At 44.8% G+C, this 22,598-nt stretch overlaps 1 protein-coding gene across 5 annotated transcripts in view; it reads right to left on the reverse strand.

Moving 5' to 3' along the window:
• Positions 1 to 22,598, reverse strand: part of UST (uronyl 2-sulfotransferase) — a 350,943-nt gene that overhangs the window by 157,656 nt on the left and 170,689 nt on the right. For all 5 annotated transcript variants that reach the window (XM_070602965.1, XM_070602964.1, XM_070602961.1 and 2 more), the window contains exons 4-5: positions 14,464 to 14,543; positions 5,447 to 5,600 (exon numbers count right to left, since the gene is read on the reverse strand). In XM_070602965.1, coding sequence (XP_070459066.1) covers positions 5,447 to 5,600; positions 14,464 to 14,543 — 234 coding nt within the window. The remainder of the gene's footprint in view (positions 1 to 5,446; positions 5,601 to 14,463; positions 14,544 to 22,598) is intronic.

Genomic DNA, 22,598 nt, shown 5'->3' on the forward strand with positions numbered 1-22,598 from the left:
ACACAGCAGTCCCTGCCGGCTCCCCAGAGCAGAGAAGTCCCTCATGTGTAGGGATGATGGTCCTTTTAGATCACGTGGAGCCACTGGCAGAGCCAGGGGGTGAAAGTATCAATGTGAAACGTGTTTTGGAGAGTTTTAGCTTTCAAAGCACTTCCGTGTAGAATATTGGATTTATTGCCGGAAAGCTCTACGATACAGGCAAGGTGGATAATAGTGTGTCATTCAACAGACGAGAAAAGTGGGGTTTGTAGAGGCGAAATCCCTGGCCGGGTCACCCAGCTAGGACAGCTGAGAAGGGAACATGAGTGCCCGCGCCCTAGGCGCTCTCAGCCTGCAAACGTAAGCCAAATGTGAACTAGGTGCAGACAAGAGCATTACCTTCTTACCTTCAAAGATGCAGAAAACATAGCTTTTTACCAAATTACTCAAAAAGCAGATCACCCAAATTCATTACTTGTTTTCTTTCTTTAAGAAAAATGACGCTTGAGGAACAGAGCGCTAAGTCTGAGCCCTCATTCACAGGACAGCCTCAGCTGGTCAAGACAGAGTGGAAATTTCCAGAATCGAGTCTTTCTATATACGCTTCCAAAGGTAAAGGAGGTTCAGAGTCCAAAACTCTCAAGAAGATTAAAATGCATAGCTTTCTGAAAACCTTTGCTGACGCTGGCCAATTTTCAGGCTTCTCCAGACTCCAATGGGGCCAGCATGATTCACTGAATTCTTTATGCATTAAGAAGCTGTAAATTACGCATCTTTTCTTTTAAACATGCACTACTTTCCACGCTTTACAGCCAAGCCGAATAAAGAGCATAGCAGTTTTCTCCCAGGGAAAATTTCCTCCTCTCTCTTCCTGCTCCTCAAATGCAGATCATTGAGTGAAGCTGCAAGAAGTTTGGATAAGGAGCCCAACTTGACATTTTTTGGAGTTTGAAAGCGCCAAGTGGTATCTCTGCTGAATATTTCACCAGGAAACTTTCTGAGCAAACACAAATCACACATGTTTAACTGGCAGAGTGGAAATGGCAGCCTAAGAAATCCATTTTCAGGGAAACTGGGTGACTGGACAAGGGAGTGGCTTCTGTAGGTATGAGATGCTCTCTCTCACTTGTAAATCACAACTGTTGCTTTTCATTAGCTGTCATTCATTCTTTCACTAACTACGTTCTATGTGCCAGGTTGTCCCTGCCCTGGAAATAAAGGACCTGGAGTACAGCTGCAGAAGGGTCTGCTGGGCCGGGACGTATTCAAGTGTGCCTGGGCTCAGATCTGCCCCACCTCACGATTCCACAGCCAACCAGAGGCAGTCACGTCTGCACCCACCGGGGAGCAGCAATGAGCCTGAGAGAATCGTCTTTTCACAGTGTGGCTGCTACATGTCGAATTTGCGTCCATTCCAGCAATAATTTATTCTAAGATGATTTTCCGGTAAATATCAGTGAGGAATGGTTTGGAAAGAAATAGAAACCATTAGAAAATCTGTTTCCAGAAAATATGGGGAATAGCTATAAGATGGTTGAATATTTGAAACAAAAATATTATAACAGCTATGACTTTGTAAAGAGGTGTTAGACAAAATGATTTTGCTCAAAAAGCATGGAACTTGGCCCATTCTCCTTCTCCTTTTACCATTCAGGAAGTAAAACCTAAGGCCCAAGTGATGAAAAAACATGGCTATGCAGTCAGGAGACCTGGTTTCTACTCCTGGAGGGGCCCCCAACCCATCCCAGACCCAGGCCCTATTCCTGCATCTGAGAAATGAGAGTTTCCTCCCGACCCCCAGGGACCCTGCAAACCCGAGCATCCCTGGGCCCTTTTTGATTTTCTTCTGAATCACCCGGCATCACAAGATGATATTATTTCACCCCCAGAGCAGGCTCCGAGGCCCTGGCCCTCTCTCAGCTGTATGCTAAGCAGCTCGACAAGGCTCAGGGCCAGGAGCAGAACCGCCTGACTTTTGGCAACTGGATAAAGCATGTGGCTTGGGAGCGCTGAGATCTGGAATAACGTGGGTACATCAGCAGACCCGTTTCGGGCCAGCCCCCGTGACTCTGTGTGAGCAGTGTGCAGGGAGAGGCCTCGTCGCGCGGTCCCCCAGGGGGTGGCCTGCCATGGCTGCCTCCTCAGATGCGGGGATGCCCTGCGCATCTCCTCCTAAGCCCTGGCCTCCAGGCAGGGCCCCGCTAGGGGGACAGTGTGCTCCTCACAGCTGCCCTGCACCCCACCGAGACACAAACAACACCCTCTTTGGAGTCAAACAACTGACAACCCAGGCTTGCCAAAATAAGGACAGGTTCTGAAAGGGGGCAGTTTGATTTCAAGGGTCTAATGGGACCAAGGAGATGGCATGAAAAGTTTCAGCTATTAAAAAACAGGGCAAGAGACTGTCTTCCTCCAAATAAACAAACTATCCTTTGAACCAGAAAACAGCCTCCCAACCGGGTCAGGCTCGGGCCAGCTCGTGAAGGAGTCCCTTGCCCCCCCGTCCTCCCTGCTCCCCCGATTTCTCCCTCTGCTTTGGGGAGCCCAGGGCTGAGGCCTTAACAAGGAACGGCCTGAAGAGCTCGTCCGACATGGTCCCTTCCCAGGACGCAGCTTCTGTGTGGAAAGCGGGACCTCCAACTCTCCAAGGGAAGAATTCTGGGCAGGGAAACTTCCCCAGAACCTCTCAAATCACACCATAAAGGCAGCTACCAGCTCCTCAAAATATAAGACTTGCCTCTACTATCAACTTTCAATATTTTATGGGCTTTAGAAAAAAATCAAAACCATGATCTTTCGTTCATGTTTACGACTTCTTTCACTAATCTGTCTGTGTGAATGTGTGAAGACTACGGTATGTGGAATGACTCATGGGAGGGCAGACACTTGACAGGGGAGAAGAACCCAGAGAGTCCCCCTCAACTCACACATTAATATTTTTCTTGTTGTTGTTTATTTTGTTTATTAAGTGGAGTGCTACTGAGGTCTCCAGTAAGGAGAGGGACATAGATGGACCTCCAATCCTACCTTGTCCTCGGAGAGCTTATAGGCAGTTGGGAGGAAAGAAGGGAAGTTAAGACATGGTATCACTCAGAAATGACAAAGCCAGCACGGAATTTGGTGGGGCCACAGAAGAAGAACAGCAGGACCTCCAGGTACAACTGTGCAGGTTGTACACTGCACAGCTCTGGCGTCACCATCCCACAAACTCCGTTTTCAATAGAGGCCCCTGGAAGCTTTGAGTGTGAGGAGCCTTGTGAGATTTCCAGAACAAGCATCCACGGGTCAGCCAGATACAGGGCTCGAGCAGGAGGGAGGAGTCTTAACTCCTAGAACAAAGGGGGACAATTGCTGAGGATGTTTAAAGGCTAATGGGATGACACATCCCCTGCAGGGAGAAGTGGCTCAGCTTTCTAGTGGAGAGTCAGAAGGAATCACTGATGAGAGTGTGTTCGATCTGGAGTCATTTGTTTTACTTCCCAACTCACTTAGTGACTCACAAGCCTTATACAACTTGTTGCCTCCAGTCCTTTCCTCTCTGAATTCGCCTCCTGACATTTCTTTTTCCCCATCCCCAACTCCACACCAGCCACTCCGTTCTCCCTGCTGATCTCTGAATGAGCGGAACATGTGTCCCCTCCCTGTGTCGCTCCAGCTGCCCTCTCCACGGGAGCTGTGTCCTGCCAGCTGACCACTGACCACCCTCACCTCTCATTCCAACCAGCACTCAACTGCCACGTCCTCATCGCCTTCCCCGACCGCCTTACTAACATCGCAGCCCCCCTCCCAGGCGTTCTGGGTCCCCCAGACCGCCCCTCCACTTTCTTGTTTTTCCAAATCACTTTTCACCTTCTGGTAGACTCTGAATTTACTTATTACTGATGTTAATATCTGAAGAGTAGGATTCATAAGACTCGTTTCCATATCTTTGGTTTTTCAACATCTTCTGCTGTAACGTGGTTCTAACTTTCTTAGTATCAGAATTAAATCAGAAACTTTGAAATATATTTTGATTAAACAGAAGATGCTCTATGTTTTTAAAAGAACATACACCTGCTAATCAAGATCCAGTACAAACTATAAAGATAACCTGCGCAGACATTACTCCTCTAGTCAGTGGTTCTGTATTCTGAATACATACTTGTCACTGAATAAAAAACAGTCATATTCACAATACATAGTTTAAAGAAAAAGAGTAGGGTTTTTGCCATCAGAAACTAAAAGCCACTTTTAAACTATACCATCAAAATATTTCACGGAAGCCTTAGGTAGTTAAACAAATCGTGAAAGGTGAGCGACAAGCCTTGGTTTCTCATCTTAGCGCATCTACAAACTAGTTGTCCAGTAACAGATAAGACACTTAATTTCTCTGTGTCTTAGTTTTCTCAACTCTAATCCTGGAGTCTTAAGACGTGAAAGTGCCATCATCCCCAAATGCTCCCGTCCTCCAAACATATACTTTTATCACATTTTTAAAAATTAAAGAAATTTTTAGCATTGCACTGGAACCGTGACTAATGACACTTTCTGAGACTACAGGAGTGCTGCCGTGGCCCCACAGGCTCTGGGTTAGAGGCCGGCAGTGGGAGCAGATGTGCGCTGATTTTCAACACTGTCTCCTCTTCCTGCTGGGGTCCAGCAGCCCAGGATGGGTCTGGACGACCCAGGGGGCTCTCTCAGACACAGACTCCAGGATTTCAGCCTCTGTAACACCAGGCTCTCAGCTGCTCAGCAAGCTTTTGTCAATCTAGGTCACAAACATGTGAGAAATGTCCCTCATGCTCTGGTGCTAGAAGAAAGATGCATAACTCTGCCCTCCATTTTTGTCATCAACTTTGGCCCCGTAGAAACAATTAGGGGGTCAAAACTAGCATCCCCATGGAGCTGAGGGTCCAAAACAAGGTCCAGAAAAAGCAAACAATTTTTGCCGAGATGGCCTGATTCTGTCGTGCTGTGGTGGAAAGAACCTTGGATTTGAAGTCAGAGGACCCGGAAACAGGAAGTCACAGTTGTGCCCCTTCCTGGGGGCCTGAATTTGGCAAGTCCCCCTTTTAGAATTTGGCAAGACCTCCTTTTAGAATCCCAGGGTCCTGGTCTGGAAACACCGCTCCCTCATAGGGTTGCCATGGGAGCTGAATGGCATGCGTATAAGAAAGTATTCTGGGATGTTCTAAGAGATCTCCAAACACATCTAAACGACAACAGTGCTGGTCAGGACTCCCTAGGAAAGACCATTTCTTCTCTGGGACCTAAAATCCAGCACTGAAGACAAACGGAGGACAATGAGATTAAGAAGTCATTTGAGAAGAGAGTTCGTTAGGATCTGGGTCATCTGGAACAATTTTTCACGGGCAATAACTTCCTCTCTGAAGATGGAGGTGCCACGGCAGGGGAGCGCAAGCTTCCGTGCCTCCAGGAGCTGCTTCCGGGCGGGGGGGGACCACATCGGGGATGCAAGGGGACTTACCAGGTAGCGCTCCTCCTGCCTCATGCTGGGGGTGCGGATCATGTGATTCTGTTCCCCTCTCCAGTCTCCAAATCGACGGAAAAAATAGTTAGATAAAAACCGGTTGACAGGGTCTCTAATGATGTTGATGTAGACGGGCTGGTCTCCTCCAAACCTAACATGCACACAAACACGGAGCTGGTTACAACCCGTCACTCCGGGAGGAAAAGCAAGCCCACTTGACAACGTTTCCCATCTAGGTTGACATGTTATCATCAGAGCGCCCTGTCTGCTAAGGTCCCAGTGAACAGTGGATCAGCAGGTGGTGTCTCCTGATGGGCATTCTACCATCGTGCAGGAGGTGGGGATGGTGATGCCCGTCCACGGACCTGCCGAGAGGCTGTGAGCATGGTCGTAGGACAGTACTGTACAGATGATGGTGCTTGTCAACATGGAGGTGTATACAGATGTGGTCTTGTTTTCTCTCTAGGATGTAGTTTCCTGAGGGAGGAACCTCACTGTACTGGATTTTAGATTCCCAGGGTCTGGCAGGGACAACCGCTGGCACGTGGTGGGACCTCATTGAATGTTTCAGTTGACTGATAAATTGTGACTGTTTTCTTGGGTGAAATGGTTCTTATTCTACATTCTCATTCAAACGTTCTCAGGTAATAAATAATCAATATTTATTAAAGACTCACTGTTCAGCTTGTTGTAAATACTTTATGTATCCAACTCAGTGCAGCCTCACATACTTGGGTGAGGGAGAAACCATAATTATCCCCATTTATACTGGGGGAAACTGAGGCAGGGGGCGGGTGAGTAACTTGTGGCTGAGCCAGGACAGGAACCCACGCTGTCCGACTCCAGAACCCGTCCTCTGAGCCACAGAAAGAAGATTCCAGAGTTGAGAAAAGGAATAAGGCAAGGGCATATCATGAACACAACAAACATCAATATCCTCAAATGACGGCAAGTGGTTTTAGATAAAAATAAAACAAGTACATAGCTGTCCCATTTTAATTCCTTCCACAAAGGGATTAGACAAAGGCATCGCACGCTGGCCCAAGAGTGGGGCCTTCTCAAAGCAAAATGAGTAGTTGGGCTGAACTTTTCTTCAGGATTCTTCCTCCTTCTCTTTGAACTGCCAGATGGCAGTGGCCCCGAGGAGCCTGGAAGACCACTCCAGGCTCTGGGCAGAGGTCTTGCTCTGGGGACCTCTTGAGGGACACGCAGGCTCCTCTCACCCTCTGACCCCGTGACCCTCTGACGAGGATGCCCAGACATTCCGTCAGGGGTCAGAAAGGGCGCAGAGAAAGCAAACTGACCCGACCCTGCTCCCACCTCTCTCCAGCTGGCAGACCCCGTTCGCCTTTCAAACCCCGGCCCAGAACCACGGTCACGACCTCCAGCAACGAACTCGGCCCTCGAGCTCGTCCCTCCCTCCTGGCTCTCAGCCCTCTCTCCAGCTACGGTGTACGGTCTGTCTCTCCCACCAGGCTGTGGGCCTCCTGAAGCCAGGAAGGATGTCATTTAGCACAGGGTATGGCACATAGCAGGTGTTCAATCATGGAAACACAAACGCCTGGGCGTGTGCTTCTAAGTGTGTAAGTTTCTGCCTATTTCACAGGGCTCTGGTGTAGAGGAAAGGAGACAGAACAAGCCACCGATTCTTTTTTGTTATTAATTTGTATGATGTCCCCAGCTTATTTGCATTTTTAAAGAGAATCTTCAGACAGAAGAATCCAAAGGAACAAAAAGGAATGAGTCTCCAATGGGGGAATTTCAGGCACCAGGACACGCAAAGGATATTCTGGACTCCTCCAATACGCCACTTTGGAAACCACATTGCTCGTGAGAAAGGTTGGCCATGCCAACGAGAATCTTGTCGGTTTCCAGAAATACACCAGCTAACATTCATGCAGCTCGATGAACAACCATCTAGTCTCAGAAGCCAGCTGTGCCACCCCCAGCTAACCACCATCATCCTGGATGCATCTTCCTCTTTTTAATTAACTTGAGTTTCATATCTCAGATGAACAGCAACTAAGGTAATAATGCTAGGGTGAAGGAAGACAAAGCACACATAACAGAGTTGAATGCAATTAAACCCTCAGAAATTGCATCTTGCTTTTAAAAACCCCAACTGTATTTCTATCGTCATGTGAAGAATGACTATTATCGCTCCTTAGCAGAACTGACCGATCACGGGAGTCAATGCACAGCTTCCCACTGAGGGATGCTTCTTGGCCTGGCCACAGCCATCTTCCACCGAAGGCTGCAGACGGGATGATTGACAGGCTTGTTGAGTGGGTGTGACTTGCTCCGGTTTGCACATTGTAACCCAATGTAAGATTTCCAGAATACTTCTCCAGAACAGAAGTTTTAGATGGATTAGGAATTTATTATCAAGTATCAGATAATAAAATAGCCTGTGTCTAGAAATTTCTAACTGTGAGAGAGGTGTCTGATATAAATCTCCTTCTTTCCAGAAAGCAACAGTAATAAAGCTTTCAGGCGACCAACTCTCTCATCCTTTTTCTAGGACACACAGCTCCCTCCTAAACTGACAAAACCCGGGGTGGCATGTTAATTTAACAAAAAAGGCAAGAACACCTCTCATGTGTCCCAAAACCTGAGAAGGGAGACAAATTTCCCACCCTCAGCCCATCCTTTCTCAGGATCACTTCCTCCTGTCTGAGTAATTTTTTAATGCTAGCCAGCATTCCTGGTCACCTTTAGAAGGTCTCTGGGTCACCGGAACCTACTGCCTCCTGCTGATTCCTTCTAGAGCGAGAATGCTTTGCACCCTACCCCAAACCCATACAGCAAACACTCTGCCTTATTTTTAAAACCTTCGAGAAGCTTCCACAGCCTCCCCGTGAAGTCCATCCTATCGGTCAACTCGACAGTTGGGGAGGCTTTGCTACACCCAGTCAAAATTCCTAATCTTCTTTTTCTGCACATTTCTTTTTGTTGATCCACTCAATGCATAGAATTAACTTGTCTTCATATGCTTTTACAACTTTTAGTCTTTTCGGCTTCAATTTTGATTCCTTTAGCTTTTCTTGTGTATGTTTCTTTTTGAAATTCCTTTAGGTTTTATCTTGAGACTTATTGCTCTTCAATTTATAAGCTATAGCTGTAATTTGGTCTTTATTCAGCCCTAAAAAATTGTGGCGGCCACAGCTAATGACAGGTTCTGTGCTGTGGGTACACTAGAGAGTACAGGAGACAGGCCAGATTTTGTTTGTCACTTAACAACACGTCCTCTGGTCCCTTGGTCCCCACAATAACCAGTGTATATTAGAAGCTCTCTTGTAAGTCATCCTAAAAGAGCAGATATTTCCAATTTCTTTGACATTTGTTCACAGGTCATATTTACCAACTCTTTAATCGCCCCTGTGGTTCTCCTTCTGACCCTTTGCAAATGTATCATATTCTTTCCATTTTTGTTTCTTTGATGAGAAGATGAAGATTCAAAGGAGCATACAATTCTCTAGACTAAAACCTGCACGGTTCTCATCTTTTGGATGCATTTCTAAATATCTCATTCTGAGCATTTTCTTCAACATCTGCCCCACACTGCTACTCAGCCAATCAAGCCATTAACAGCTACACAAAGCACGTGGGGAAGAATTTTAGGTATATTTTCATCAAATTGCTGACGATATTTCTTCCTGGAATATTACTGCACATATTAAATAATAAGACTGAAGATCAGAATTATTCTGGGGAAGTAAGACTGTTCTGTCTTCCTACTGTAGTAGAGTTTTCTATGACTGGAAACAGTTTTTGAAAGTATACCTTTTCTTTTAATTGTGGTAAACATATATAACATAAAATTTACCTTTTTCACCATTTTTAAGTGAACAATTCAGTAGAATTAAGTACATTCACATTGTTGTGTGACTTTCTCCACTATCCCTCTCCAGAACTTTCTCATCAACCCAAACTGAAACTCTGTGCCCATTAAACAGTAAACCCCTTTTCCCCTCTCCTGGCCCCTGGTAATTTCTGTTCTACAGCACACATATCTTCTTTTCCACCTCTGGCCTGAAAGTGGAGGTATCCTCGTGCTGTTACCTATATTAAAAGAGGAAAAGTACCCCAAGGCCAGAGGCCCAGCTTGTATCCTTGTCAGGAGGGAGGAGACACTTTGAAGCGAGAGAAAGGCCATCATGGAAAAGAAAGCAGTTTAATAACCGCCAATATCAATTTTTGTTTTGATGCTCACTTCAAAGTCCGAGGCTTCTGTCACCATGACAAAAGATGTGCTGGGTACAGAATTAAAACGGGTCACTTTCCTAATGAGAATAAAAACAGAGTCAGCATTTAGAAGTACGTGGAAACCTGACTGAATTATGGAGTTGGCAAGACCTGCTTTGTTTTGTTAAAAAAATGCCATCAGGGGGCAGCCTTTTTCTCATCAGTAAGGGACAGTCCCCTGAAGGGAAGAGAGAGAGTAACCAAAAGGCCATCCACTCTGTCTGCTTCTTCAGTGACTGATTTATTTTTAAAAGGTTTGTTTTGCAGGTTAGGGCTGGCATTGGAGCCACCATCTGAGATAAATGAGGAAAGAGAAACGGAAGCAAAGGTCCTGAGGGAGAAAGCAAGCGGTACAGCCGGCCCTCCGTATGAGCGGATGCGCAACCCGCGGATGCTGAGGGCCAGCTAAGGGACTTGAGCATGCATGGATTTGGGTCCCTGCAGGGGGTCCTGGACCCAATCCCTGCAGATACTGAGAGAAGACTGTGGTTTGAAATTATTTAGCGTATTGCTACCTTATAAATCGCTTGGACTATTTTGAAAGACCTGTGCTCTGACGCAAAACTTGACAATGCTTTCCCTGCAAGACTCAAGTTGGGGGTTGAGAGGAATTGTAGATGGGAAAAAGAATTATGGTCCCCTCAGAAAGAAACCCTTAATAAACAAACAAAAAGTTAGGGGTGGGAGACGAACTGTCTGTAACAGTCTTTCCAGGGTGTCCATGTAAGACATCCATAAAGAGATACTGTCGATGTCGGGAAGTTGAACTTTTTCAAACATTGTAACTCTTTAGGTTGCTTCGACAATTGGGAAGAGACACATGAAACCATGGTGTGCAAATATTAAAAATCCTATCTCCACACCACCACAAAAAGTAGCATCTTTTAAGCCAAGACTATTTTGACTCAATTCTCTAGGTAGTTTGGGTGAAAAGCATTTGTCTGGCCTGAGCTTTCAGGCAGTTCAAAAACTGTGTGAAAGAGAAGATAGTCAAAAACCTTACAAACTCAAAGTGAAGCCTGAAATTTCTGCCGAGCTTGTTGTGTTTCTCTCTTCTGGCAGGAAACCGTCCCTGATGGAACCAGAAAAACATCAGACTGGTCTGATGCTATTGCTTTCCGTGATTGAATTAACAAAACTGGATATGGCAAAACGGTTCCTTCTAACTCTAGAAAAAGGGAAAAGAAGGACCAGAGCAAGATGCCTAGATGATGAATAAAAGAAATGTCAGCTATTGAATCACCAAACACTCACAGGATAGCATTTCACATCCCTCAGTGTCTGAATTTCAAGAACGCCATACTTAACAGGAAAAAGCAATAAAGGGCAATCAATTCATTTTGGTATAATGCCATACACTTCACAAGTTCAGAAGATGTGTGTGCACAAAGAAGGTGGGGGGAGAGAGGCTAGACTTTAATTCTGATAGTCTGCTCACCAGCAAGGAGCTTGCTGCATGTTAAGAATATAAGGAAGATGAGAAATAAAATATTAACAGAGAATATTAGGTTGCAGTATCAATTCTTTTATTAGTCACTTCATTATGCCAAGACAAGCCAACCATCTGCCTGTCAGCAATGATCAGCGTAGGTTTCTTTCCTTTTCTTCTTCTTCTTTTTTTTTAAAGCTTCAGTGCATGGCTGTGTATTCTAGTTGTTGGCTTAATTTTCTACATGAGCTGCCACCACAGTGTGACAATTGACACATGGGTGGCATGGTCCGCAACCGGGAAACAAACCCAGGCCACCGTGGTGAGAGCACCAAATCTTAACCACCCGGCCACCAGGGCTGGTTCAGGGTAGGTTTTTAAGAGCAGCTTAATTATCCCCATGCTTATCACTCAAAATACAGAACTCATTTTTAAAAGTAGGGAAAGCCCTCTTAGCAAGTCCCATCTTAGTTGTTTTTCTCTGTTACTTGTATATTTTGGGGCTTTCTCGATATGCCCAAAGTTGCCATCTGTACTTAAAAAATTTTCCTTAAATAAAGCTATTCTCTTCAAAAGAAATCTGATTCTGTAACTTTCTGTGTTCAATGAGTGTAACTATAGTCTTGGGATGTATTAAAGTTCAATTTGTCATTCTGTTCCCATCTATGGAGGGTTTGAACCCAAGGCCCCAGGCCTTGCACATGGCAGGTGGGAAGAGATGTAAGATTGCTCCCACAGTCAGCATGAGCTTTCGTTTTTTGGTGAAGAAGACTGGCCCTGAGCTAACATCTGTCACCAATCTTGCTCTTTTTTTCCTTGAGGAAGGTTGTCGCTGAGCTAACATCTGTGCCAATCTTCCTCCATTTTGTATGTGGGATGCTGACACAGCATGGCCTGATGAGTGGTGTGTAGGTCCATGCCCAGGATCCGAACCTGCGAACCCTGGGCCACCAAAGTGGAGCACACGAACTTAACCACTCAGCCAAGGCGCCAGCCCCTAGCATGAGCTTTTTAAAAGAGTGAAGCCCATCAGGCTGGTCCATACTTCTTCCAGCCTGAAACTGTTGACCGTCCTTCCATTCCTGCCGTGTACACCCTCTGGCTCCATTTCCTGGATTCCTTTTGGTCCCTCTCTGCATCCAGCTTTTGCTCACACTGGCCCCTGGGCAGCCAGTGCCCTTCTCATTCATCTCTCTAAAGCTGACCCATCCTTCACACCAGCAGCCACTGCTCCTGCTCTGGAATGCCTTCCAGATTTCCTCTTCCCAGAGAGAGGATCTTGCCTCCCACTTCCCATGAGGGAGACCCTGTGACTCTCTCCTCAAGGTCATCACACTCTGTTGCCACTCCTTCCTTAAAGGAGGAAGAACTTACAGCTCCCCAAAGGCAAGGAAAACATCCACTACTGACTGCAGAGGCCCCAGTCCTAGCACAGTGTACAGAAGATAGAGGGTCCTCAATAAAAACACGTTTAATTGAAGAAAATGGAACGGAGGGTGGAGAAAACAGCAAGAGCTAGGCCGAGGTCCTGACAGCCAGGTCAACACTGTTTTCTGCAGATGTGTTGTCTTCTAAAAGGTGTTTATCAACTTTTTTTCTTTCAGAATTAAGTCAAGCCAGATTGAACTCTTGGACACATATTTGATGGTGGAGCCCATGATAAAATATGGTCACCACGCTGTGCCCAGCTCGGCTGATCTAATCAAGATATCGGCTTCGGCTTGTCACTAGAGTTTTACACTGCCTTGAGTTAATTATCAATATTTGTTGCATTGCAATTTGTTTTCGTTGTAAAGATTTGACCTTGAAGCAAGAAGAGTTGTATGAATGCGGTTTGAGGATGTGAGGGGTGACGCAGAAGGAGGTTCATGAGAAAAGCAAGGACCAGCGGGCCTGCTCTGCTGTCTACAAGTCATAAAATGCAGGGCCTGAAATAGCTAAGTCCTCCTTATCTAATTACGTCCAGTTAGATGTTCTTGGCCGACTGGAAGTGAGAGGCAGGCCACATACCCCTGAAAATCCAGTAACAAGCCCCTTTATAAACGTGGTTGGAAATGCACTTGAACTCTTAGCGCCACGGCCCTTGGACACTGAGGATAACTTGCAGGTGTCTTACTCACCATCTTAGGGACTCCAGTCATCAGGCAGGCCTGGGGAACTGCCGGGGAAGCTTGCTTTCAAAGATAAGGCAGCAACTCCTCTTTGCTGCTTCATAACTGGCTTTGCTGAATCTCATTCTCTTTACATTTAATTTGCAAAGGGCCTGCTGCCCAGCAGGGAAGTCTTTGAAAGCTAAAACCTTCTCCCAGCCCAGCAGACTGTTAGGCATCCTGGGTGGGGCAGGACAGCCGTGCCTGCTGGTGCAAACTCAGGAGCAGCGAGTGTCAGGGCCTCCCTGGGCGCCTGGCCTTCAGAGGCCATGAGGTCAGCACGAGCTGGCAGGATGCTCCAGTGCTCTCCTGTGGACATGTGAGGTCCTATTGTCCCCATGGGAAAAAGAGTGAGGGGAGTGCCAGTTAGAGGGCTGATGAGGCAGGCGCAGGTCCCGGCCTGGTGAGCAGATCTGCCCCTGGGCCCAGTGCCCTGCCAGCTGATGCCAGCTGTGAGCTCAGACACGGGCCAGCCTGGGGAGAGGAGGAATCTGAGAGCTGGCGGCTTGTGGTAAAGCCGAGACACAAGAGGACCTTGGAGAACGGGTCACTGGGGAAGAGAATGCCCAGAACTTGCAGATAGAAACTTAACAGGTGGAGGGGCTGAAAACCTAAATTCCAAGATTAACATTATTATCAGAAGGTCCCTGCAGATGACAAAAAACATGTTTCTAAAGTACCCCACCAGCACCAAACAAGTAAGCCTTAGAATAATCACATGCAGTATTAAAAAGATGAGCAAAGAGGTTGGTACTAGCATTTTGGATCCCATAAAATATATATTACTTCACCACTAAGTTATTCCCAGAGTCCTGAGCAGGTTCAAAGTGTACAAAAATGTGCAATGAAATATTTCTGTTAAAATACTCATCTCTTGCCTTCTCATTTATTTGTTTCAATACAAAACCTGACTTTTTTTTTTGGAACTATCAGGTCCAATGGCTTCTCACTAAAAATAATTTCAAGTTTTTGTAACAGTTAAGATTAGTATTCTAGAAATAAATGCAGCTTTTGTCCAAATGTTTCAAACTTTGATCCTTCCACAGCAAAAATAGATGGATTAAAAAAGTCTTTTCAAGGGCAATTATACTACCTTGAAAATGAAGGTAGATTTTAAAGCAACTGTCCATTAGAAGGAGTCTAAATACTGAAAAGAAATGAAAGAACCATTAGACTGGAAAGTATCTTACCTTGAGAAGTTGAGGAAATGAACATGTCGAGTGAATAAATAAGGCTGTTCGGCGGTACTTATATTTTTAATCAGTTCCATCTATTAAAAAAAGTACAAAATTAGCATACATAGGATCTAATTTACGAAACTATATTAAGCTAAAGGTTATCTTCCCACCTCCTTTATTCCTCACTTATTACTTCTTGGACCAAGGCCAAACAGCTGTGCTTCGTGCAACATATTTACGAACTTTACATAAGGTTTTTTTTTCTGAATACAACAGTGCTGCCCAAATTTATAGTCCTGTATTTAATTTAGTTGATTGCTACCATGAAAACAATGTGACAGATTAATTTTCACTGGAGAAGTCAATGGTGTTGCTAAACTCAAATGCAAGCCAGAAAATGCCTTTAATCCCTTCCTTTAAAGTCAAACCAAGACAAGAGATCAATCATTATTTTATATTTCCATAATGATATTACTGGGCTATACTGCCATATTCGAAAGTAGTTCTGCAGAATTTAAAAGTGAGAATAAAATAAGGTAATACCTCATTATTTTTCTCTTTGATTACAAAAATCTTACAAAGCAGGTATTTCATAGGAAACACACAAATCCCCCAAAACTTTTGGTTTTTTGGTGGGTGGTCATCTGAATTATTTATTTGCAGTTATCAGCAGGGCAAAAAGTAGTTTATATTAGGATAAACTAATGTTTATGGTCTTCTGGACATGTCATCATAGAGAAAATGTTTAGTAAAATCTGTTAGAAATTCCAAGCATTCTTAGGACTGCCTGACTTCCTGAATTCCACTTTCCCTGGATTTTCTAATTGGCCCCATCAAAACTGACACACAGTGGAATTTTTCAAAATCGCTACTTTGGATGTACACCAGAAGTGACGCATTTCATGTTTTATGCAACCCTTCAAGTCGAGGGCTGGAAACAAAAACAGTCATTCACGTCTTAACCACAGTAGCAACAACAACAATAAAATCAGAGTCTGAAAGTCCAGGTTTGTCTCCAGCAGGACAGAAAACCTGGTCTGCCTCGATGCCTCATGTCTGACACACGTAAGTGCTCCATAAATATCTGTTGAATGAATTAACTCCAACTGGTACACGCTTCATAGATTGTTCCGCTAGGAAGTTCACACCTAACACCTTTAATTAGGCATTCATGCTCACATGGATTGTTTGAAGAAATGAAATTGAATTTTAAAAGTAAATGGCTCGCAGTCATCACTCTGTGCTCCTGTTTGTCAGCGGCAGGTAGAGGCAAATAATGGGTCTGCCTGTCCCCAAGCTTGAGCACAAAAGGAAATTGAATCCTGACTCTTTATCTACCGTTTACAGTCCACATCCCCCCCCCCTGCATGTCCCAGTGCCTGTTTTTGGTAATAAAATTTCCTGCTTGACCACATGGTAAATTTTGATTTTTGCTACCAAAAATATTCTACCATCAGAATTAGATTTGGAAGCACAACCAAAAGTACCTGATTTCTGAGGATGTCTGCTTAGAAACATAACTCTTTACTGTGTGTAAGTTTGCTATAAAGGCCATTTAATGCTTTAATCTCTAGATTATTTTTATTTGGATATTTCTCTGCATATGTAAGAGTCATATGAGAAAGCCCGCTGATATTGTATAAAAAGACCGGAAAAACAGGTCAGAAGAAAAACCATTTCTTTCACACATTTCACATTATATTACATTCTCTAAACACATGTCAGTGTGTTAATTTAATGGAAGAACAGCAGTGATTAGATTTTGAGAACAGTGTCACAATAGTCATAAAGCTGTCTCTTTCCCGAGGAAAAGTGGATTCATGATGACAATGTATAACTCTTTCTAGACGTATCTTTAAACACAGAATAAAGGTGCTAATGCTCATGTTTATTGCATTAGCACAGAGAAGTCAGAGAGCACGTTTCAGCTCTCGTACGTTCTGTTACTGCACACCAAACCGTAAAACCACTGATGGAGTACCACAAGACCTGAGGCGTTATGTTCAAGATGTCATTGGATCATCTTCACAAATGCTGTCTTTCCCCATTTCCAGTCCCAAGCACTGGTCTCCTGAACCCCTGCTGCCCGTCACCTGAGCTCCCCCTCCTGGTCCTCCCATTGTTGCTGGCGTCTGCTTGCCTTTTCTCTTGCTTGGGTCTTATTCTCATGGGTGGCATTATGGGCAACAATGACACTACCTAAAATCATCATGGAAACTACCTCTCCTTCCTTTCTTTGGCTCATGCAGGATACTGCTGGCCTTTATGCTGATTCTGCTGCATACATTCATTCATCATTCATTCATTCATTCAACATGTATTGAGCATTCACTAGGAGATCAACATAGGAATAAGATGAGCGGGAAGATACATGATAACAAGAGAGTAAAATGTGTCCACATGGCATCCCCAAATCCACCATGGCCAAACCACACTCTTGATCCTTGTACATCTTTACTCCTTATCAGGCTTACTCCGTCTCTAGAGAGCCTGCTTCTGGTTAACCATGCTCTCCATAGTCTCGTGTTTGATCTGGGTCTTTCCTGGATGTCCATCTTCAACCCCTTCCTGACTCACATTAATTCTACCTTTACTGTCTCCCTCACGTGGCTCTCAAGACCACACATCCTGTGGCCAGTTGAACTAGACCCCTCTTTGTTCCTTCCTTACACTGTGTCCAAGCCTGATCACGTCCAAGCTCAGGCTCAAGCTTCCTCTTCTGGAACATTCTTCCTCTTCTCCCTGCAAGTCCAAATCCTAACTACCCTTTACATCTGGCTAGAATGCCTATCTCCTCCAAGTAGGCTTCCTGGATCTCTCCTTTCATTCAACATCCATTGATCTCCAAGTCTGTGTCAGGCAATGTACTGCTTGGGGTAGTGGCTAGATAGAAGATTTGGGTCTTACTCTCAGGAAGCTCAGAGTCTTGTGGGCAAAGTGGATGAGCAGGCAGGTACCATCACATGATAACCACCAAGGAGTTGAAGGCACAGACGTGAGGCACCTACCCTGCCTGCAGATGGCAGGTAACGCTTCCCCAAGGAGGCCTTCCTGAGGGGTTTGCAAGGACCCATGGGAGTTAAGCAGTGAAGAAAGGGACTCACAGCATTGCAGAGACTGAACAGCAGACACAAAGGACAAAACACGAAACGACATGGATATTAAAGCCACCAGGAGTTCCGTGTGCCAGACGTCGGGCATGGGATCAGCGAGGCAGTAGAGGAGACTAGAGCGGAAGGCAGGAGCTGGGCACTTGAGGGCCCTGCAGGCCACATGAGGGATTCTGACTTTTATCCTATGGGCAATCCCTAGGCAGAAAGGATGGTTTTTTTTCAGATCTGAGATCAGGTTGGAGAATGTGAGGAAGGTAAGGACTGGAGACAGAAAGCTTAGCTAGAAGGACAGGGCAAGAATCCCGTGAGCACAGCGCTTCTTGCTGTGATCCTCAGACCAGCAGCAGCAGCAGCAACTGGGACTTGTTAGAATTGCATATTCTCAGGCCCCGGCCCAGACCTACCGAATTAGAGGAAACTCTAGGGGTAGGGCCCAGCGATCTGTGTTTTAACAAGTCCTCCAGGAGATTCTAAGTCATAGAAGTTTGAGAACCACTGAACGAAGACAATGGAAGTGAAGACAGCTGGAAAGGTTTGGGGAGGATTAGGAGGGAGTATCTGCTGAGCCTTGTGGCCAGCTGGCAGCAGAGGGGAGGGAGAGAGAGGTCAAGAGGGCTTCCTCCTCAGAGCCCTGGCTGGGATAACTGAACACTTGGTGGTACCCATTCGTGGAGATGGGGAACGCTGCAGGAGGACCAAATCTGGCTGCAGACTTGAGGGGATGTGGTTTGGTTTTGGACATTGTTGGTTAGAAATGATGTTGCCTTCTTTGACTTCCCACAACACTTTGAGGATATCCAGGACATGCATTTTTTACCTTAGATTATAGCTGAGTTTGTGCGCTAGCTTCGAACCAGATTGTAAGCTCCTTGTGGGATGGGGCCAAGTTTTATTTAGCCCCCAGACAGCCCAGCCCAGGAACCTGCACAGAACATACACTCCAGAATTGTTGATGCCATGGAGAAATTTATGCCCTTTAGAAATTTTTTTTGGAGTCAAGAAACGTATTCATTCGCTTCAGTTCACTGAAGACAATTATCATATAGGCAATGAATTTAGCGTCTCTGGGACAGATCTGTACCTTCATTTCCCTGGGGTCCCGTGGAGCTACGAGTTTCAATGTTACAACATCTAGGACAGAACAGCACGAGACACACTATCCTCTTCTGAGTGGTTTCTCGGCTACATATCATATCTGGAAGCTCTTTATGCACACGCTATCATTTCATCCTCACGTGACTCCATCAGTTAAGTAGTATTATCCAGACTTTACAGGTTGATGCACAGAAAGGGTACACAGATTGTTTAAGGTCTCCTCGCTAGAAAAATGTGGAGCCAGGATTCAAATCTAAGTCTGTCTGACACCGAAAATCCTGCTCTTTATCCCTGAGCTGCAGTCCCCTCAGCACTCCCACTGCTTTTTGATCTATATACAACCATACAACCTCTAAAAATGGGAGGAACGGGTCAGTTAGCAAGATAACTCAGAGACTAAAGAGAGTTTATGGGAATATAAATTTGCTACCTTTCCTGGGATGTGCTGAAAAATTGAAAGTTATCACAGGTGGAAAAGCATGAAAAAGAATAAAAAATAAAAGGAGTACAATATCAGAGAGAATATTTCTTAAAAGTTGTAGGTGGATGTACAAAAATCAACTCAAAATGGATTAAAGGCTTGAATGTAAGACCTGAAACCCTGAAACTTCTAGAAGAAAACATAGGCAGTACGCTCTTTGACATCGGTCTGAGCAGCATATTTTCAAGTATCATGTCTGACTGGGCAAGGGAAACAAAAGAAAAAATGAGCAAATGGGACTACATCAAACTACAAAGCTTCTGCACAAAGAAACCATCAACAAAACGAAAAGACAGCCTAACAATTGGGAGAAGATATTTGCAAACCATATATCAGATAAGGGGTTAATATCCAAAATATACAAAGAACTCATACAGCTCAACAACAAAAAAACCAACAATCCAATTAGAAAATGGGCAAAAGATCTGAACAGAGAATTCTCCAAAGAAGATATACGGATGGACAACAGTTACATGAAATATGTTCAACATCATTAGCTGTCAGGGAAATGCAAATCAAAACTACAATGAGATATCACCTCACTCTAGTCAGAATGGCTATAATTAACAAGACAGGAAACAACAAGTATTGGAGAGGATGTGGAGAGAAGGGAACCCTCGTACACTGCTGATGGGAGTGCAAACTGGTGCAGCCACTATGGAAAGTAGTATGGAGTATCCTCAGAAAATTAAGAATAGATCTACCATATGATCCAGCTATTCCACTGCTGAGTATTTATCCAAAGAACTTGAAAACACAAAGGCATAAAGATACATGCACCCCTATGTTCATCGCAGCATTATTCACAATAGCCAAGACTTGGAAGCAACCTAGGTGCCCAACAAGGAGCGAATGGATAAAGAAGATGTGGCCTATATACACAATGGAATACTACTCAGCCATAAGAAATGATGAAATCCAGCCATTTGTGACAACATGGATGGACCTTGAGGGTATTATGCTGAGTGAAATAAGTCAGAGGGAGAAAGTCAAATACCGTATGATCTCACTCATAAGTAGAAGATAAAAACAATGTCAAACAAACACATAGAAATGGAGCTGGATTGGTGGTTACCATGGGGAAGGGGGGGGAGGGCAAAATGGGTGATTAGGCTCACATGTGAGGGGATGCACTATAACTAGTTTTTGGGTGGTGAACATGATGTAATCTGCACAGAATTTGAAATATATTACTATGTACATCTGCAAGCTAAAAAAAAGAAAAAGTTCTAGGTGAGAAAAGAGTATATATTATAACAAGAATGAGAATGAATTTAAAATACTAAAAAAAGAAAGAAAGAAAGATAACTATGTAATGGAATGTACCTAAAGGGAGAAGTTACATCACAGAGCATCTGAACATGAGACAGAATTGAGGTTGGAAAAAAAAAGCAAGAATCAAACAGAATTTATAATGCAGAAGCTATGCCAGGAAGCAGTTTCTAATCTTTTCCTTTCAATCTAACTGGCTGGGATGGTAAAGCAGAAAACCTTTACCTGCAGTTCCACCAACATAGCTAGTTAATAAAAGACTTCGCTCCTGACTTCTTTGGGAAACGCCTGTCAGCAGTAATTGACAGAGTGCCAACCCTACTCTGGTCTGAATTCTTGTCACTCCTGAACAATGAGATGTCCTATAATTTTGCAGAATGTTTTAAATGAGGGAACAGACATGTTTTTAACACATCAAAGCCAAATAAGGGGTAGCTCGGGCAAGAAGTCCATGCCTTTTCATCTCAGAGGCTGGGAGGATGGCTGCAGGCTCCAGTTGCCTTTCCCCTCCTCCTGCTCTGGGAAGGCCTGGTAGCGGGAGGCAGGAGGGTCTGCCCATCTTTAGCTCAGGGCTGTGCAGTGGGCCCAACGCACAAATGCCCGCAATGAAGAAGACGTCCACCAGGGGGCGCAATGAGATGCACAAAGCAAAGAGCCTGGGTCTGACTAGAAGAGAAAGTCAATCTGGTGGCTACAGTTGGAAGGAGAGGAGAAAACATATTTTAATTTTTCAGGCCTTGTTGCTTCTTCCTCTTTTTTTTTTCCCCCTTGCCTTCCACCGAGTTTCCATGAGCGGAGTCAGCTTTTGTCTATAGGACTCAGGATAAGACCTTGTTTGCAGAGCTGGGTGATCTGGAGATGGACTCAGCCAATCTTTTTGGTTTGATGCCAAGGTCTGGCTGGAGCAGCCCTGATGCCTGTGGACACTGTCCCTCCTCCTATGAAGTCAGGAAGCTCTGAGGGTCAGTCTAAGGAGACCATTCCAGAACATCTCAAGCAAGGGTAAGGTTTCTGGCATTAACGTGCAGGCTCCTGAGGAGACACCACTCGATCGGACTTCAGGGGAAACGTGATGTCTTCAGACCTTTGAAGGATTCTCAGGGGAAAGAGGACCCTTTCTTGCTTAGTGGAGGTTTCACTTTAATAAAAGTAAAACTTTTCTATTAATTAGAGCCTTTCACGAAATTGTCCTTCACTAGAATTGTGCATAGGATCTCCTTGGGAATGTTTTTTCCCCCAAAGATACAATACTTGGGCTCACCGTTTAGAGTCTAACTCAGTATTTTGTGGTAGGACCAAGAAACATGTTGTGACAAAGATCCCAAGAAGATTTTGATGTCCAACATGGTTAAGAACCATTTTTTTAACGGCTCCCCACTGCCACCGCATAAAGTTCCGACTCCTTAGCCTAGGGTTCGAAGTTCCTCAAGATTTGACCCGAGTTCCCTTCAAGTCTCACCCTCCCACATTCTTCTTGAACACTTGGTTCCTTCCTATAGAATGGGGTGGTAATACTTCCCTAATAATGTTGCTTAAAGGATTAGAAATAGGGGCACTAACATGGAGTGGGCTCTCTGGTGCTCAACAGACAGTGTTACAGCAGGTCTTCAATAAATGTTCATCAAATTGAATGAAGAAACAACGGAGAGAGCTCCTTCAAAAATGAATGAGTGAACTTTTGCATTAAACAGAGGCCAGATGACCATGCCTTAGGGAAGCCGAGGAGGAATCCTCATGGCTAGACTGTTTCCGAATCGAACGCGTTTTCTTTAGGTGAGTTTTCTTCTTCTGAGTGTCATTGCTTTAGAGGCACAGTCAGCCTTAGGACTCGCAGTGGGTGAGGGCAATGGGGAAGGGAAGTTTAAAATCTTGTAAAAGAATTCCGGTTTTGACCAAGAGGCTAAAGCAATCTAGAGCACACGGGCATGGGGTCTCTGGCTCCTCCATCCTTTGAAGACTTTTCAAGGTTTTGATCATTTGAATTGCTGTGGAATAGCGTCAGAGCAGAGGAGACGTTACAGGCAATAGTAGCCTTTTCTGGTTTGACTGACGGGAGGGGACAGGCTAGTCCAGCATCTCCCGAACTGCGAATCGAGTTCTGTGGGATGCAGGTGAGGGTCCCCAACACTCATAAAGAGCTCCCTGGCCCACTGAGGCTGGAAACACGAGGGGGAAGCCAGTTAAAC

This window comes from Equus przewalskii, chromosome 32, assembly GCF_037783145.1.
Source record: "Equus przewalskii isolate Varuska chromosome 32, EquPr2, whole genome shotgun sequence".
Taxonomy (NCBI): Eukaryota; Metazoa; Chordata; class Mammalia; order Perissodactyla; family Equidae; genus Equus; species Equus przewalskii.